This window comes from Mytilus galloprovincialis, chromosome 14 (assembly GCF_965363235.1).
Source record: "Mytilus galloprovincialis chromosome 14, xbMytGall1.hap1.1, whole genome shotgun sequence".
NCBI lineage: Eukaryota > Metazoa > Mollusca > Bivalvia > Mytilida > Mytilidae > Mytilus > Mytilus galloprovincialis.
Genome location: NC_134851.1, coordinates 20,522,285 through 20,541,220, shown reverse-complemented (window position 1 = coordinate 20,541,220; position 18,936 = coordinate 20,522,285). Strand labels below are relative to the sequence as shown.

The 18,936-nt window shown below is 31.4% G+C and overlaps 1 protein-coding gene across 2 annotated transcripts; it reads left to right on the top strand.

The window, feature by feature from the left end:
* Positions 1–3,416: 3,416 nt before the first annotated feature.
* On the top strand, positions 3,417–18,568 carry LOC143058883 (uncharacterized). Of its 2 annotated transcripts, XM_076232354.1 has the most exons (11): positions 3,420–3,510; positions 4,450–4,554; positions 5,305–5,446; positions 7,005–7,210; positions 7,923–8,067; positions 9,401–9,606; positions 9,834–9,969; positions 12,633–12,844; positions 15,698–15,820; positions 16,685–16,807; positions 17,511–18,565. In XM_076232354.1, the coding sequence occupies exons 2-11, from the start codon at positions 4,494–4,496 to the stop codon at positions 17,729–17,731; spliced, it is 1,575 nt and encodes a 524-aa protein (XP_076088469.1). In that variant the 5' UTR covers positions 3,420–3,510; positions 4,450–4,493; the 3' UTR covers positions 17,732–18,565. The 2 variants fall into 2 exon arrangements, with proteins under 2 accessions (XP_076088470.1, XP_076088469.1); XM_076232355.1 differs by lacking the exon at positions 15,698–15,820 and having other exon boundaries at positions 3,417–3,510; positions 17,511–18,568.
* Positions 18,569–18,936: the final 368 nt, after the last annotated feature.

Sequence of the window (18,936 nt, the reverse complement as noted above, 5' to 3'; positions counted from 1 at the left end):
TAAAATTTCTATAACAAGGAAATTTACGATACACTTATTTCAAATATGGTATTATAGATTAAAAATTCATGGTGTTGTAGACTTTGTTGAACAACTTAAAATATTCAAGCAAGTGCTCAGTTCTTCAATAAAAGTAAAAAATGTAACATTTTGTTGTTATTAATGAAAATATTAGATCAGTAAAGTAGATAGAATAGTATACACGATAAAAGAAGATGTGGTATGAGTGCAAATGAGAAAAATCACCATCCAAATCACAATTTGTAAAAGTAGACCATTATATATGTTGTAGGTAAAAACAAGAAACCTTGACTCACACTGAACAGCAAGTTATAAATTGTTGCCCCCTTGAGAGAATTTTTTGGTAAAGTGTTGATAAGGTTCGTCTGCCAACTTGTTACATGTTAACATCTCATTATGGGTAGGCAACTCTATATTAAGGCAGCAGTAGTATACAGCTGTTTGAAACTCATAAATCCCAAGAGAAAAAAACAAATCCGGGTTACAAACTAAAACTGAGGGAAACGCATCAAAAATAAGAGAACAACGACACAACAGAAACACAACATTAAAATGTAACACACGCAGAAACGAACTATAATATAACAATGGCCATATTCCTGACTTGGTACAGGACATTTTAAGAAAAAAATTGTGGGTTGAACCTGGTTTTGTGGCATGCCAAACCTCCTGCTTTTATGGCAATGTTAAATATAACATTAAAACGACACCAGTACATGACAGGACTACATGACAAATAAATGGAAGAACATATAGTACAGAGAAACACACGAATAATGGCTAACAAAAAGTACTGGGTACCTATATATGTTTTTATAACTGAGAACTCTTGAATCCCATAAAGAATATTAATGATTTACCTTTTAGAAACTAAAGGACTATGGGTGATGTCATTGTCCTTACACTAAAAAATATGTCATTGGTTAAATTTTGGGTGGTTCTTTTCACCACTGAACACCTCCACACTCCACCAACCACTAAGAAAAACTGTGATATTATACAGTAAAACGATAAAACAAATTAAATTGCGTATGATTAATCAATTTTTAGATTTTTATGGGCATCATTTTTATGTTAAAATCGATAATCAATATAAGGAAAAACGTCTCCGGATTCATAATCATTCATCACTTTCCGGATTACATTGTGTGTGTAATTGAAATAATAAAATTTAAATATATTCATAGTTAGTACTAGTAATCAGTTCAAGTATCCTCGATCTCTGTTCTCGGTTAGATTTTGATATTTGCCTCTTCTTAATTGTTAAGTAAGTCTTAAACCAAGTACAAGGTTTTGGTGAACGCTTTGAAAATATTACCCAGAATGCATTAGATTCCGAAAATGTGGATTGTGGGCAGTTTTTTGACTATCACAAGGTGGCATGTTATATAAATGAATAAGATTGGGATTTCTGTCTACAGATTCAGGGCAACTTTTAAATACAATATTAATTTTTCAAACTCATACTAATCTCAGTATGTAGGATGAATAGATGGATATTAATGTTGCCAACATGTTCTGGATCAAAATCATACGCATGCCAGTCATTAGAATGATTTAAGAATAGATAGTTATCAAAGGTACCAGTATTATAATCTAATACGCTAGACACCGTTTTGTCTTTATAAATCCCCAGTCCCACTAGACCACGATCGCACCACGCTCACTGCGATCTAAAATAAATTCAGATCGCGGTGAGGTCGCGTAAGAGAGGCATACAAATGTAAATTTTCGTTTCTTTCACGTTGCAACTACGTCCTCGTTACGCTTCTACAACTCCCGCTACGATTATACCACGTTCTCATCACGCTTATTCTGCAACCTCACTACGATTTATCTAACTTACCACGATTTTTCTACGCTAATCACATTCTCACTACGACCTTACTACAATTTATTCGATTGCAACACGCTTCTACTGCGCTTATAGCACGCTCTTACCAAGACGATAATACGATCATACCACGTTCATATCGCGATCTCACAACGCTCGCAGCAATAACGTGAACATCATGTTCCATATAAATGCTGTTCCATTTCATTCTATTTCTGATTAATACGTAGATTTCTTGGAAATAATAGAGTTATGCCACCAAAATCTAACCGTGAGAACACGTGGGCGTGGTAATAGGAGTAGATGTAGAAGCATGGGAGCACTGATAGTAACGAATCCTGATCCAGCATAGATGTCGGAACGACCAATCTAACCTGAATCACACTACCTTATATTGTTCCATCAAACTTAAAATAACGATGTTTATAGTGAACGATCGCAGGGATGACACCGATGTGTCAAGCACGGTTGAGCTGTTAAAGAAAAAGGACAAGAAGTCCAAATTACATACGAAAAACAAAACCTGGAGAGCTTTTACATATTTCATGTGAAAATGACAATGAAAATGATGGTCGTAGTATGAACGTCGTCAGTCGTAAGAAGAGCGCGATTATGACGGCCTGGGCGTGCTAGAATCGCACTATGGTCTTGAACAGCGTGGTGTAAACGTGGTATAGTCGTAGTTGGATCCCGATGAGAACATGATGGTCGTAGTCAGGTCGTAATGACGTCGTTGTGAGATCGCAGAGAAGTTTCTACGAATAGAATCACGCTTTCGTTACGCTCTTGCTACGTTGATACAGCGTCATGTTATGTACAGATCTTTTTAAATACAATAAAAATGATGGACATCATTGTAGCCTAAAGTAAAATCACAAAAAATACTGAATTCCGAGGAAAATTAAAAACGGAAAGTCCCTTATCAAATGGTAAAATCAAAAGCTTAAACACAATGAATGGATAACAACTGTCATATTCCTGACTTGGATACAGGCATTTTCTGGTGTATAGTTGTCCCAATGGTAATCTCTCTTGATTTTTATTAGTGAAAATGTGTTGATTGTACTGTTCACAACTTTCTCTATTTCAGTTACAATCCGATATGACATTTATTAACTAGGCAACAACAACACAAACACATGACAAAGGATCAAAAGGAAAATATAGATAATTGAAACTCAATTTCAACTTCTCCAAAAACAACATATAAAGCAAATTACGAAGTGGTCACGAATCAACAGGAACCTGAATGGTTCTTACAAAGACTATAATAATGAATGTTTGATACATAACAAAGGGTATTATGTATGATTATTTTGTCTATTGATTATGAATTATATTACAGTTATTTCAAATAGAGCCAAGAGTTCAATCGAATGTCTTCTTTGGTATTACGTGTACTAAAATACATATAAACGGAGAATTATTCAAATATTGGCGACAAAGTCGATTCAGATGTTTACACAAAGAAGACATATTGTCTACCTTATTGGTCTTATATGATCTTCTGAATAACAGTATGCCAAAGAACACATGACAAAAAATGCCTAACTTCAGTGTCTGGGGTACCAGCTTATAAGCCAGGTATCTTTGTTTTGTTTTTAAACCAAACAAATGCGTGAGATGCAATACATGAAATGGTTTTGACTTTTAATGTAAGTATGAATAACGAATTGTTGAGTTATATTTCTTTTGAATATATCTTATTTATCAATTGACGTGTGGAATGATACAACTCCTGGTGAACAGTTGGTACCCGATTATATCAGAATATCAGTAGTCAATGCTAAGAAACCGACATGATTTGTAATTTTTAAGTTGATATATTTTAAGAAACCTAAGTGCTTCGTACATAACTGACCGTAGATGAATTCAGCTATACTTTTTTGTATATTCTTTTCGGTAAATCAAGTTTTCATGGTTCTATATATCTATAATCACTGGGTTTCATAAGTTTGTGTATGAGAGTTTCCGATGGGGTAAAATCAAGAAAAAAAAGCGTGGGACATACGAAATGTGTACATTTATTATTTTTTTTCATTTCCGATTTATTCTTTTCTTGTTAACTTTTTTTGAATGCTAAAAGATTGTGTTTTTTTTTGTTTGTTTTTTAAACGACAATAAGACAATATGAACGCTTCCTATTATTTTCAATTTGTGTTATTTTTGTAATATGTTATCAATAATAAAATTGTCTTTGATCGTCTGATACACAAAGAAGTGATTATAGCACATTTGTTTGTTCATCAATTTAAAAAAAAAATGAAATCGCAAAACTATCGATCTCAAAGGAAAATGGAAAGACTTTTACATGTTTTATCAAATGTAAAAAAAACAAAAGCTGATATATAATAAAAAAAAAATGGAAAACAACTGACTTGGTTCAGGTATTTCCTTTAGAAAGCATGGTCTTCTAAGAAAAAATGTTATAAAACTGTGATATCGTGTTAGAAGTTTATAATAATTTTTGATGACCATTACTTTAATGGCACCAATATACAATTTTGATCTCAGTCAATAGGTCTCCTATTTTCTAACGTTGACTTCTATTTAAGATTTTTTTTATTTAACGTTTAATATGTTTTCTATTAAAGCATTTATCCAGTGTCATTTTCAAACGAACCACTTTTGTTCAGCAATGGACAGAGTAAACTTATTTAGAATAGGTTTTTTGTTTATACAGATCGTTAATATAAATGGTAAGTTAACCTTAACAAATATGATTTTAAATAGTACATAGATATGTAAACACTATGCCTGTTTTTAGGGTTAATTATATTGCATTAGTAGTAACCTAGGCAAATGTTTGCATTTCTGAAGTAATTTCGACATTGAGGCCAAATGAACAGGACTAATACAATGTATCAACTTTAAGAATCATACATTAATGTTCCGAATTCTAACATTTTCACTCAATGGAAACTTTTTATCTAATCCCGGTATCTATTAATGATCTTAAGGATTTTGTATCCTTGTTTTATTTCAATGCTACACATACGGATATTTTAAAGAAAACCCACACCATTTCTCTTTATACTCTAATATTTTACAAATCGTTGCTTGATTACGTTGATAGATAGAGGATTCTTGCATGCAGTGCTAGCAAAGATTTACAAAACAGGTTTATAAATTAAGATATTGGTTAAAACAAATATGGACCAATTCAATAGTTTAAGGTAATATGCTCGACTCTAGCGAAGGCTTAATTTAACAGTACAAAATGGTATCAAACGCACATGCTTTGACATTGTCTTTGTTGTTTGAGCGGTAAAATACCACGTTCTGTAGCATTTAAGAGACATCTATGTTAAGTCATGCATTTTTTCCTACTTCATCATGTTCATCGTGTTGGCATTATCTTCTCAGATTGAGACATGGTAGCATGGATATATAACTATTAAATGAGAATACTATCCTCAATAATACTAATATATGTATCAAAATTTCAGGAAAATCAGCATACTTTCGTGTAAATAATAATACTATTGGTCAAGCTGCTGCAGATGCCTATTGTAAAAGTATTGGTATGGAATTGGCTAAGATAGACAATATTGGACTGCATAATTCAGCTGAACAATATCTCACAAGTCTGTAAGTTTTAAATGGAAACTAATCAACTAGTGTTTTCATTATAAACGAATAGAGTGTCTGTTTGAGAAAACTAAATACACACAGATATAAGAAGATATTGTACGAGTCCAAATGAGACGTATAAAAAAAAAAAAAAAAAATGCGAAATAAAGTACGAAGTTGAAGAGTGTTGAGGACCAAAAATTCATAACAGTTTTGCGAACTACATGTAAAGGTTACACCAACAAATATTTTTTAAGTTCACATTATCAATCTTATTTTCAATAAAAAAAAATGCATTTGCTTTAAAAATATATTTACAGACAGTTATGTTGTGAATCAGAGCGTTAACACGATTGTTCATGTTAGGATCTTTAATCGGTCGATGGCGGTAACAATAGCAGACTATTGCCCTGTCACACTCAGTTTGACATTGATTCCTTTCCCCCATGTTTTGTTTGTTACCTTGATTGGTTGTCGTAATCGATTAATGAAATTTAAACGATGATAACTTACTTTTGTCCTAATAAGACAAGACTGTAGGCGATGAATGGAAAGGAAATAAAAAAATCTTATAAAAAAAAATAGATTAACAATTTAGAACAAATCGTTAGCATAAACATGTTCTAAAGTAGATCATCATTTGTGTCCACTGATAGTACGCTCCTCAGTTGAAAAGCATTATAATTCACGAACGTTATAAATATTGATGTTCTAAAATATTGGATGACATAAAACCGAAACCATTTAGGATTCAGTGATGTATCTCAGTCATAATTAGCTCTTTTTCATTGTTTTTATTTTTTGTCGTTTTCTTGTACAGCAGTTTTTCGCTAGCATCCCCACAACATCATCAAAGTAAAATGTAATACTGGCATGAAATGATTTTGAACCAGTATCTCCCTCAGAGGTTTCAACCTTAGTCTGTGTTTGAGATATCGTCTTTATCAAATTTTTAATGTGCAATCATATGACCATGTGCACACAAAAAAAATCAGCCTTCATCATGAATGTTTCGGATCATTAGAAGGCCAATAGCATGAACATACAGAGATTAATTTTTATGAAAATAGAGTCCCAGCATGTGAAAAAGAAAATGATAATAACTGGTTGAAAACAGTACAAAAGCACTTATATAATACAAATATGTTGACATCTTAGAGATAAATATTTGTACATGAATTATTTTAAATTGAGGTGTGTTTATTTATTGATAAGTTGATTAACAGAAAATATAACAAAAATGTGTAACAAAATTCCAATATATAAACTAAATCGAATATTGTGAATAACAGAGGAATGGTTTATATATATGTCTTAGTTTGAGAAGGAGGGTCGAAAAATTATTTTTAAAAGAAAGTAGTAATCATAACGGGATCACAAGACGTGCATTTTGGACAAATTGATTCCCGTTCTGCTATGTTTCCCAAATTCTTGCTACTCTAGTCATTGTGACTTGTTTTCTCCTTGCCAATTATACCAATCCTTCCTATTTTCATATTAAAACAAGTTGTAAATGTTTTTACAGTAAGTTATGTTTCTTCGTGAGCAAATTATGTTTTGATATCAATTATTTCAGGCTTATTGATGAACGAGTTTGGATATCTGCAACATGTCACAGTCTTCCATGCCAATGGGGGGACGGAGAAGTACTTGACTGGTCAAACTGGCGATCAAGTTCCGAACCGACTGATAACGCATGTGCAGTACTGGAAAATGAAAACAATGGTTACCCAACTTGGCGAACACGAGACTGTTTTGATGAATTCATTTCGTTATGCATAGGTAATATTTAGCTTTTGACGTTAATAAAGTTATCTACTGAAATATATATAAAATACAAATTAGATAATCATGATAAATGCAAATACACTGACAAACCAACACATTCTTAACCTGGAAATTTGTACTATTGGTCTATTATTATACAGTTAATATTTGTCGTATTTTAATTTAACCGGGGATTAAAAAAACAGTAAATAAAAAGAAGAGTGAACACAATTCAGTAAGTGCAACTGAGATGAGGTTTGTGAAAACTTAACGTAAGTTTTATTGCTCTCAGATTTTTACTGTTGCTTTACATGATGTTTTAGTGGTGACGGCTTAACATCACATACAATTGTTTCTTGCCAATGGTTGTAACCAAACTATTTTTTTCAATTTAAATAGTAGACTTTTTGATTTTTTTAAACCTGTAGTAAACTTTAACAAGACGCAATGAACACTTTTGGCAAGTGAATAATTTTAATATGACACCAGTTCTTGCGGTCAATACATGAAACTTTAGTCCCATACACTTCAAGTTCACTTCTTCTGTTTCATAAGCTTTCCGAAAGCTGTTGTAATTTTGTCGTTTCTGTATCCTCGTGAAATTAGGTACAGAATAAACGCATTATTATAGAAATGATAATAGGAACATTTTTATTTTTGAAGTTTGAAGAGCACATCTCTCTAGTTAGTATATACAATGTTTTATTACTGTGTAACGTTTTTACAGCTCCAATGCAGCCTTTCTTTAGCCTTCTCTCTGGATTGTACAACTTCTATGAAGCTTCATTGGCATGCCAGGCTATAGGAGGACAATTAGCTGTTGTGGATAATCCCGAGACAATGGACCGCGTTACGAATGAGCTGTATGGCATGTAGGTAGATAGATATAGGAAGACATGGTATGAGTGCCAATGAGACAAATCTCAATGCAAGTCACAACTTGTACCAGTAAACCATTGAAGGTCAAATTACGGCCTTCAACACGGAGCTTTAACTCACATTAAACAGCAAGCTATTAAGGACCAAAAATAGACCAGCGTAAAACCATTCAAAAAGGAAAACCAACGGTCCACTCTTTGTAACAATTGAAAAACGAGAAACACTTTTGAAAAACATCAACAAACAACAGCCTTGAACAGCTGGTTCCTGAACTAGGACAAGTGCAAACAAATGCTTCAAGTTTTAACGTTTTAACAGGCGCTAACATACACCCTTATCTGAAATAATAATGTAAAAAGTCACACTATAAAATGTGTTAGTATACTGTAAAAACTCATGTAAATGTATGATTGTCAATTTGGACGAGATTTCAAATTTACTTTATTATTGTTACTACAAATATTCATTGAAGTATTTAAAAAAATAAATGCTGAATATAACAATAACAAGGCTCTAAAATAATTATGCTAGATTATATTCAATTAGCATGCATAATTCTGAAGACATTCTAAACAGTTTTTTGGTACTATGGCTATCTAGAAACAATCTGTTGCTTGCTAAAAAATACTGTAAATCAACTTATTTTCGCGAGTAGAAAAATAACGCGAATATGAATTGTCGCAAATATGTAAAACTCAGATTATTACAATTCAAAAGATGTCACGTAAATTCTAAAAACTTGAAATTAAATAGCAGGGAGGGCACTAGAAAGGGTTAAACGCGAAATACAGTATCCGCGATAATAATTTAGTGTACAGTAATCTCTTTTGGTTACAATGTTTTAAAGTAACCAAACTGAGAAAGCATTTTGATCTATAATAGATTGGCCATAATGTTTGCCAATACTTTAAATGTGTTATTCTTAATGATGTTTCCTGTAGAATTTGCAAAGTTTTACAGCTTCTCCGTGTAACATTTTTAATCAATATCAATGTTTAAATTCTTTTCAAAACATTTTTCATGGTTATAAAATATTATTACCTTAAATAGTTTCAAGACTTTGTAACATCCTTAATTAATATCACATGCACTGTCAGGAGTGTCACTTTTTTTAATGAAGATCTGCAAGGGTAAAACGTTATCCGTTAATTTATTTAGTGTCATCTCGGGGAATGTCTTTGTAGGTCGATAGAACGTAAACAAACAAACAAACGAAACATTTGGTAAAGTCAATGAGACAGTCACCCAATGATAAAAAAAGCATTATCAATATCAACTTTACGGCACCAGATGCATTTTGTTTGATTATAAACTTATTATCATTAGACATATATCAAGTGACATATGGATTGGATTGTATGGTAATGGGATCAACTTAGTCTGGCAAAATACAGGAAAAGGAATGGTGTACAATAACTGCGATACATCTTTACCAAACACTGTTAAGGATGTAGCAGTTGCAATGACCCAACTGAACTTCAAATGGACAGCAAGACCGATGACGGACCAACTCAGCCATGCTTTATGTCAAGGTTCATATATATCAATATAGTATTAAGATTGTATTTGAAAATAAAGACAAAAAAGAGTATGAAAAAGTGATACAAATCTAAAAAATAAAGCAAGATATGAATTTTCCCAAACAAATTTTAAAACATGTATAACAAATAACAAAGCACTCATGACTGTTATATTTGTGTTTTTATGTATACAGCTAATATTTGAAGAGTATTATTTTATGTTCATTTTCTTTTAACAGTAAACTTGATGCCTGTACTGACAGGTATGACATATGCTGCCGCAAAAGCTCAATGTGAGACATTTGCGTTACAGCCTGCACTTCTGAGATCTCAAGAGGAGGCGACAATCGTTAAAAATGCCCTTTTTACACAAAAGTAAGTACTTTTCAATTTTCATCAGCTTTAAAGTAACCTTTATTTTTTAATTTTATTTCGTTGTATATAAAAGTTTTAGAAAAAAGTGAGTCATTGGATGAAGGTCAATTAGTTTAAAAGAACACATTTAATCGTAATATTCATCTTCAACACAAGACAAGCTCCCTATTGCTCTGACAATGGATAAATTTAAGACCTTATAACGGAGATATCAATTATATGGAATTCTAATATGACGATCTTTTATCGTCAACAAGTATAAACACAGTATGTATACCTTAACACAAACGCATAAATACACAACATTGACTGTTTCGCGTTTTGCCCGCTTTAAGCACATACTTTCTATTTTATTACAAACAAAATAAAATTGATTGTAAAAAAATGGTAAAATAACGTATTAGTGGAGACTTCATTTTTTTTTGTTATTTTGGTATGCATGAACAAATTGTCAGTTTGGAATAAGTAAACAAATGATTTATTCTGCAACTTGTTTTGTTTAATTCTTTATATAGTAACACGTATATTTTGTGCAATGTTAATTTCAACATGGAACACGTTTTCCACAATCAACGGTTTATTAAGGGATGAAAATAAGTTTAAATTTGTGTTACAATTTTTCAAAAAGCTATCAATGCATTAATTTAAGTTGCATTATAAAACAATATTAAATCATTGTCATAAGAATGTAAACTTTTTTTTTATTTGGAAAAAAAAACTGTGGACGGGCTCAGTGAAACCTCCCAAGTATCTCTGTCTCATACAACAAAACCTATGACCTAATATTGTGTATATATGTACGCTTTGTAAAACATGAAAAGGATTTATCAGTTCATTTATCATTAAACTGTATACATATTAATTGATAGACTGAAATTATTTAAATTGTTAGCAAATATCATTAAGCATAAATACATCATATTCCAATATTTTACTATGCAAATCAAAGGAAAGTAATTAGTTGGTTGCAACAAAACAAATATTCGACAATCTTTTAAACAAAGTTTTGTCAAATAATATTTATTATGAAACTAGAAAGCATTTGATAAAAATCAAAATCAGATGAATGTGCACACCTTACAAATGAAACAATAGTTAAAAAAATAATGAGAATTCTGTTTTTAGATATTGGGAGTAAAACGGAACAGCTAAACAGTATCATGTGTATTTGGCTTTCGCGGTTGGACATTGAAATTCGTATTTTACTCCTCGCTTACGCTCGGGATAAAATAATCGAATATAAATGATCAGTTCTTGGTTGAATGAAAACAAATCTATGGATAGCCTGGATTGTTTCTTGATCAACCTCTAAGGAGTAGAGCCAAGACCTTAATTAAATAGACTGTGTTCTCGTTACATGTATTTGCTTTGTAAAGATCTGCTGAGTTAAGCCTTTTTCAGCTGATTTGTATAGTTTGGTCTTATATTGTTTTGTCACACCATAGTCCCTGATCAGGGGAGAGTTGGTGATCCTCTCAACTAGTCTTACCCCGCCACATTCTACAGTTTCCTATCCCTAGTCAGGAGCCTGAAACAAATTGATCGTCCTTTTTCGCTGTACATCTTAGGTGCTTGTGTTCATTTGTATTTATACATAGTTTATGCATTAAATTTCTTTGAATTGTTTTACATTTCGGGTCTTTTTGTAACTGCCTATGCGAAAGGATTTTACTCTGTAAAGCTGTAAAGTGATATATAATTGTTAATTTCTGTGTCATTAAGTGTTTCATGTTGAAAAACTAAAGTCAGCATTGGTTTGTCGAGGTTCGTGTTGCTGACACGTAGATAACCATGTTGTGTTAAAGACTATTTTCCGTCTTTATTTCGTTCGGGATCCAATAAAGCTCTTCTGTTTCTTTCACTGATGGGTTTTAAGCGTCTCAGTGCATCTTTGCCTTCTTATTTGATAATATGGATGTTATGTCCTTCACCGGAGAAGTTTGTAAAGTACGCGCCTTAATAGTTCATCAAGCGTCTTCGAGATCGTCATAATTCCGGATAAACTAGAAATAATGTTTGTTCCGTAATTAATTCTTCGCAATTCTCTAATGACAGTAATGCTGATTATCAATTATAGGAATTTGATATTTAAATTGCCGTATAATAATTTGTTCAATATATTATCATATGCTTACCACTATAATAAAAGTGATTATGTCCCTAAATGCACAAATATTGTTCACTAAAACCAAAGTTTTTGACAGATATGCAACGGACTCGAAAATGTATATTGCATATGAACGTTAAACAATCAATAACCAATCTTAACCGTTCTTACCTATAGCTGTTAATTTCTGTGTCATGTTGGTCTCTTGTGGACGGTTGTCTCATTGGCAATCATACCACATCTTCTATTTTTATATTAAAATTTTTAAATTCGCATTTTTTGTCACAACTGAAACTATTACCTTAATACATGGACAATAGCCAGAACATTACTTGAACAAATTGAACAGGAATTGATAAGATAGAAACAACGGCCAATTGAGCAGACCATGTATCAACATGTTAAATTTGGTAATCGATTATTTATTTTACTGTATTTTTATTATTATTTTTTATATAACTATTATGATTTTGAAATAGAAAAATAAAATAAAAATAAAAAGTTTTGTTTTTATACAACATTATACGTTAATGAAGTTTTCATTTCCATCTAAAAGCCTTCTGACAGATGATTACTGGATTGGGTTAACGACGGACGGAGTTACCTTTTCCTGGAACGATGGAACACCAACAACGTTTACGGATTGGATGGTATCTAACGGTGAACCTAACAACATGGCAACATCAAAGTGTGTGACGGCAAGGGGAAGCGCTCAATACAAGTGGTACACAACAAGCTGCACTCAACTATACCATTTTCTTTGTCAGTGTAAGACAACTTTATCTTTTTTTTTATTTTTTTTAATTTCCAATGGTATACAACAGGCTGCAATAAACTATACCATTTTCCTTGTCAGTGTAAGATAACTTAATATTTTTTATTCTTTTATTATCTTTAATGGTACACAACCTGCTGCAATAAACTATACCATTTTCTTTGTCAGTGTAAGATAACTTAAAAAAGATTATATTCTTTTGTTTCCTTTGTCGTCTAATATAATTAATTTTGAATTGACTAATTTACTGATTTCTGTTCACTAATGGAATTATTTTAAAAACTTACTTTTCATTTTTCGTAATTTAACTATGCCTTCACTGGGAATCGAATCCGCTCATCAATTCTGTTACGTTTTACTGACATCAACATATCGACGAAACCTCTGGGCTACCAATCAGTTACGATTTATAAGTCTATTATATATATATAAATGAATATTTGATAAACATCTGTACAACGGACACACAAGACTTGTAGCTTTATATATATACATAGTAGGCAAACGTATAGTATGAGTTGGTAGCCACGAGGTTTTATGGTTAAGATAAATGAGTTAAAGCTAAGGACTTGTTTGTCTAAATTCTCTTTGATGTTCCTATAGTCTAGATTTCCAGTTTTGTTCTTGCTTTTTATGTTATTGTGGATATTTTGTGTAATAAGAGCGACTTTGGTCGTTTATTATCGGATTATTGTTAGCTATTCCACATGTTTGAAACAAAACAAAAATGGATTGCATAGTATTGGTTTTTATAAATTGATATAATATGATTTCATCTGTTTTACTACATAATTTTACAAATTTTAATTCGCAAATTCCTATGCTAGAAAATCGTGATGTGTCTAGAATTAGGCTTATTGCAAGCAATTTCGGAAATACACATATTATATGCACTATATATAATGTTCTTTGTCGGGTTATTGTCCCTTTGATACATTCTCCATTTCCGTTAAGATCAATTTTAATACAAATAAGTTCGAATATATCTTATTTTGTAAAAAAAAAAAGATAACATTCAAATGCCTGATGATATGAAGATTTTTAAGGGCAGAGGTGTTATGTTAAAATATATTTGTATTTTTTTAACCATTTAATTGTGATATATAATTTGTTGTAATGGATTATTTGACACAATAACATGGTTATTTAAACTCACTCACAATACCTTCTACTTAAGAATAGGCGTTAATTTTTAAAACAAATTAACACAATAGTTTAAGTGATAGATACAATGGATAAGCGCTGATTCATGAAAAACAAACCATTTGCTCTCCGAACTCATGGTTTCGTTTTCAAAAATCAACGCTTATCCATTGTATCTATATAACGTATACAACATGCTGCAATAAACTATACCATTTTCTTTGTCAGTGTAAGATAAATTAATCTTTTTTTATTATTATCTCCAATGGTATACAATAGGTTGCAATAATCTATACCATTTTCTTTGTCAGTGTCAGATAACTTTATTTTTTTTTATTATCTCCAATGGTATACAACAGGCTGCAATAAACTATACCATTTTCTTTGTCAGTGTCAGATAACTTTATCTCTTTTTTTATTATCTCCAATGGTATACAACAGGCTGCAATAAACTATACCATTTTCTTTGTCAGTGTAAGATAACTTTATCTTTTTTTATTATCTCCAATGGTATACAACAGGCTGCAATAAACTATACCATTTTCTTTGTCAGTGTAAGATAACTTTATCTTTTTTTATTATCTCCAATGGTATACAACAGGCTGCAATAAACTAAACCATTTTCTTTGTCAGTGTAAGACAACTTTATTTTTTTATTATTTTTTTTTATATCTCCAACGGATTACAACAGGCTGCAATAAACTTTACCATTTTCTTTGTCAGTGTAAGATAACTTAATCTTTTTTCTTGTTATCTTCAATGGTATGCAACAGGCTGCAATAAACTATACCATTTTCTTTGTCAGTGTAAGATAACTTTATCTTTTTTAATTATCTTCAATGGTATACAACAGGCTGCAATTAACTATACCGTTTAGACAACTTTATTTTTTTTTAATTATTTTTGTATATCTCCAATGAATTACAACAGGCTAAAATAAACTTGACCATTTTCTTTGACAGCGTAAGATAACTTTATCTTTTTAATCACAAGTGGTTTACAGTAGGCTGCACTAAACAATGCCATTTTCGTTTCCAGTGTTACATAACCTTATCTTTTGTAATGCAATCCGTTTAAATTGTTTTAAATTTTGTCATTAATATGCCTTTTATAGCGGACTATATGGCTAGAGATTGCTCGTTGTCGAAGACAGTACAATGATCATGCATTGCTAACATCTACGTCACTTGCACTCTTGCTGGTAGCAATCGGCAATCTTCGGTTGATTCCGCTACTCTCCTTCTATGAGGTACATAACCGGCCGAGTTGTGACGACAGTGTCTGGTACAAAATGTAGCTAACTAACGGAGAATCAAATCACGTCACCTATTTTTAGGTTAATAAAATTGCATGACATTTGAAAGAGTATGGCTTATACAGCAATTTGTTTTGCAGTTTTCATTTGTCTGATGTTGTACATGGCTTAAACTCTTACTGTACTTCTGATTTGGTTCTAAAATTTAAGTTTATTTATGTGTTTTATATTTCTTTTTCGTTCGTTTTTTCAACAAAAAGTAGGCCTTTAGTTTACTCGTTGGAATTGCTTTACATTTGTCATTTTGGGGCATTCTATAGCAGACTATGCGGTTTGGGCTTTGTTCATTATTCAAGGCCGTACGTTGATCTATAAGTGTATTTTGGTCTCTTATGGAGAGTTGTCTCATTGTCAATCATACCACATTTTTATTTTTTATTTTTTACAGATCCAACAAACAATTTGTTCCCAATATCCCAGGATATCGATCAGTTCAGTGACGTCACAACCGAAGTGTATCCAGTTACTTCAGGAAACACCGGGGGCAACTATCCACTTACACCACGCTTAGGTATTCCATTAACATAACTTAAATATTTAGATTCAAATGTAAGACCTTATAATAAATGTATCATTATGTTCAATGCTGTTGATTGATAGCTTAAACAGATACATGCATAGCGAATAACGGGTTAAACGTTTGTATAATGTTTCGATAAATGACAGCTATTTGGGCATCTTGTACACTGCATTGACTTAAATCGTCTAAATGCAGATCTGTCACTCTAGATTTGTGCAGTCGATGTTCTCAAAGCGAACAAATTAATAATATATATTTATTTGATGATGGATATTTGAATATTTCAGCCCCGTGCATTAATGAAAAGACATTTATTGTCAAAATGTGGATCTTGTGCAGTAAAATTGGTATCGTTAATCATGTTAACCTACTTGATTTATATTATCCCGATATTACTTTTAATGTGTAACGTTACTTCCATCACTTTTGGCTATACATTCAATATTCATTAATGCCATTATATAACGATGAGGCATTTCATAATTACGAATTAAAAGGGCAATATACAATTACGACAAACACATACACACAAAAAAAAGGGAAGGAAAAGAACGAAAGCTATATGGTATTCAAACAATGACTCTTACTGTACCTCTGATTTGGTTCTAAAATTTAAGTTTATTTATGTGTTTTATATTTCTTTTTCGTTCGTTTTTTCAACAAAAAGTAGGCCTTTAGTTTACTCGTTGGAATTGCTTTACATTTGTCATTTTGGGGCATTCTATAGCTGACTATGCGGTTTGGGCTTTGTTCATTATTCAAGGCCGTACGTTGATCTATAAGTGTATTTTGGTCTCTTATGGAGAGTTGTCTCATTGTCAATCATACCACATTTTTATTTTTTATTTTTTACAGATCCAACAAACAATTTGTTCCCAATATCCCAGGATATTGATCAGTTCAGTGACGTCACAACCGAAGTGTATCCAGTTACTTCAGGAAACACCGGGGGCAACTATCCACTTACACCACGCTCAGGTATTCCATTAACATAACTTAAATATTTAGATTCAAATGTAAGACCTTATAATAAATGTATCATTATGTTCAATGCTGTTGAATGATAGCTTAAACAGATACATGCATAGCGAATAACGGGTTAAACGTTTGTATAATGTTTCGATAAATGACAGCTATTTGGGCATCTTGGACACTGCATTGACTTAAATCGTCTAAATGCAGATCTGTCACTCTAGATTTGTACAGTCGATGTTCTCAAAGCGAACAAATTAATAATATATATTTATTTGATGATGGATATTTGAATATTTCAGCCCCGTGCATTAATGAAAAGACATTTATTGTCAAAATGTGGATCTTGTGCAGTAAAATTGGTATCGTTAATCATGTTAACCTACTTGATTTATATTATCCCGATATTACTTTTAATGTGTAACGTTACTTCCATCACTTTTGGCTATACTTCAATATTCAGTAATGCCATTATATAACGATGAGGCATTTCATAATTACGAATCAAAAGGGCAATATACAATTACGACAAACACATACACACAAAAAAAGGGAAGGAAAAGAACGAAAGCTATATGGTATTCAAACAATAAGTAAAAATAAATTGTTTAGATATATATTAAAAAGATTTCATATCCAGAAAACAACTTAATAATTTCTTTTGATGGACATATACACGCTGAATTATTCTATTGAAATCTTGTTTCAGGACATATAAAGCGGTATTTTAACTTGGATGCTGAAGATACCAAACCTATAAATCAACCATATCACACAACTCAGTGTCAAAACGAAGTTCGTTGCGCTAGTTTGTGTGTCAGGGACCAACTGTGTGTCGCGTTTGTATTCAATGGTTTTAAGTGTTCTTTGTACACCTCGTTTAGTTCTGGCTCAGTAAATAATGTTCCAGGTAGTACAGTATGGATATAAAAAATTATAATTGTGGAATATCATTCCGATTTATTACAGAAAGTCCAGTCAATCTAGCATTAATTTGATCCTTACCGTAAAGTAATTGCAACAGAAGATTTTAAAGATTTAATCTTTAGCATTATACCCCAAATATACACATAACATTGTCCAATAAAATCTTACTTAAGGAAAACTAAAAAAAATCATGATTTAAAATTTCAATAGAGATTTGCATTGCAAAGGGAGATAACTCTGCGAAAAAGGCAGAAATATCAATAAAATTTAATATAAAATGATAACTTTACCGCTTCTATTCAACATATTGTATTGATTCTTGATATCTTAACCGTATTTAGAGTATAACAAACAACACTTAAGGTGTTTTTATATCTTTAATCAAGCAACAATCTAGATTTTGTAATTCATTAGTCGACCATTTATTGAATTTTTCAACATGTCAAGGGGAAGAATCTCAAATTTAAGAAAAATAATTAAGCATATATTCTTCTTTTTTTTGGTTAAAAGTTCCTTTAAACAAGGTAAATGCTGAACAATTATCATATACAGATATAAACAATACCAAATTTTAACATTGTTTTTTTTCAAAATGGTCATAAAGCCACAAATTTTCAGTTTCTTCAATGAAAAATGCACAAAAGCTATAAAATACCCATAACACTTCGGTTTTGTACATTTCATGAACAGAATATTATATAATATAGTCAAATACGAACTTATAACCCAATCAAAGTATCAAACTTTACATAAATTTTAAGAAAATCAACAAAAAATAGACAAAAAGTCTCATTTCAGCGGAGTCATCTCCCCTTCCAATGTTAATTTCCATAGGAAATTAAAAATGATGATTTTGAGTGTTCCTCAAGTTAGATTTTATGGGACTTTTTTCTGTGTATATTTAAAGCTTAGTGCTATAGATTAGAACTAAAAAAAATTCTGTTGCAATTAGTTTGAGGTTTAAACTTAGTTTGACTGGACTAAGATAATATTAGCAGTCTCACAATATTTGACATAAAAATGCATACAAACTGCAAGTGTGCATAAAACTATAAAAAAACATTTTCAGGTTTAATTGAGGTTATTGGTCCTTGATTTTAATAATTGTATTAGTTATTTGTGAATTTCTGTTTGTTTTGTTTGTGTGTGTCTGACATTATTTGCTTCATTTCTTTGTTTATTTGAATATTTAATAGATAAAACTGTAA

Excerpts from the sequence above, each read along its gene's own strand:
- LOC143058883 (XM_076232354.1), top strand. The coding sequence starts at position 4,494 with ATGGACAGAGTAAACTTATTTAGAATAGGTTTTTTGTTTATACAGATC. Across the intron at positions 8,068-9,400 it reads ACGAATGAGCTGTATGGCAT|ACATATATCAAGTGACATAT; the intron begins GTAGGTAGATAG and ends TATTATCATTAG. Across the intron at positions 12,845-15,697 it reads ATACCATTTTCTTTGTCAGT|ATCCAACAAACAATTTGTTC; the intron begins GTAAGACAACTT and ends TATTTTTTACAG.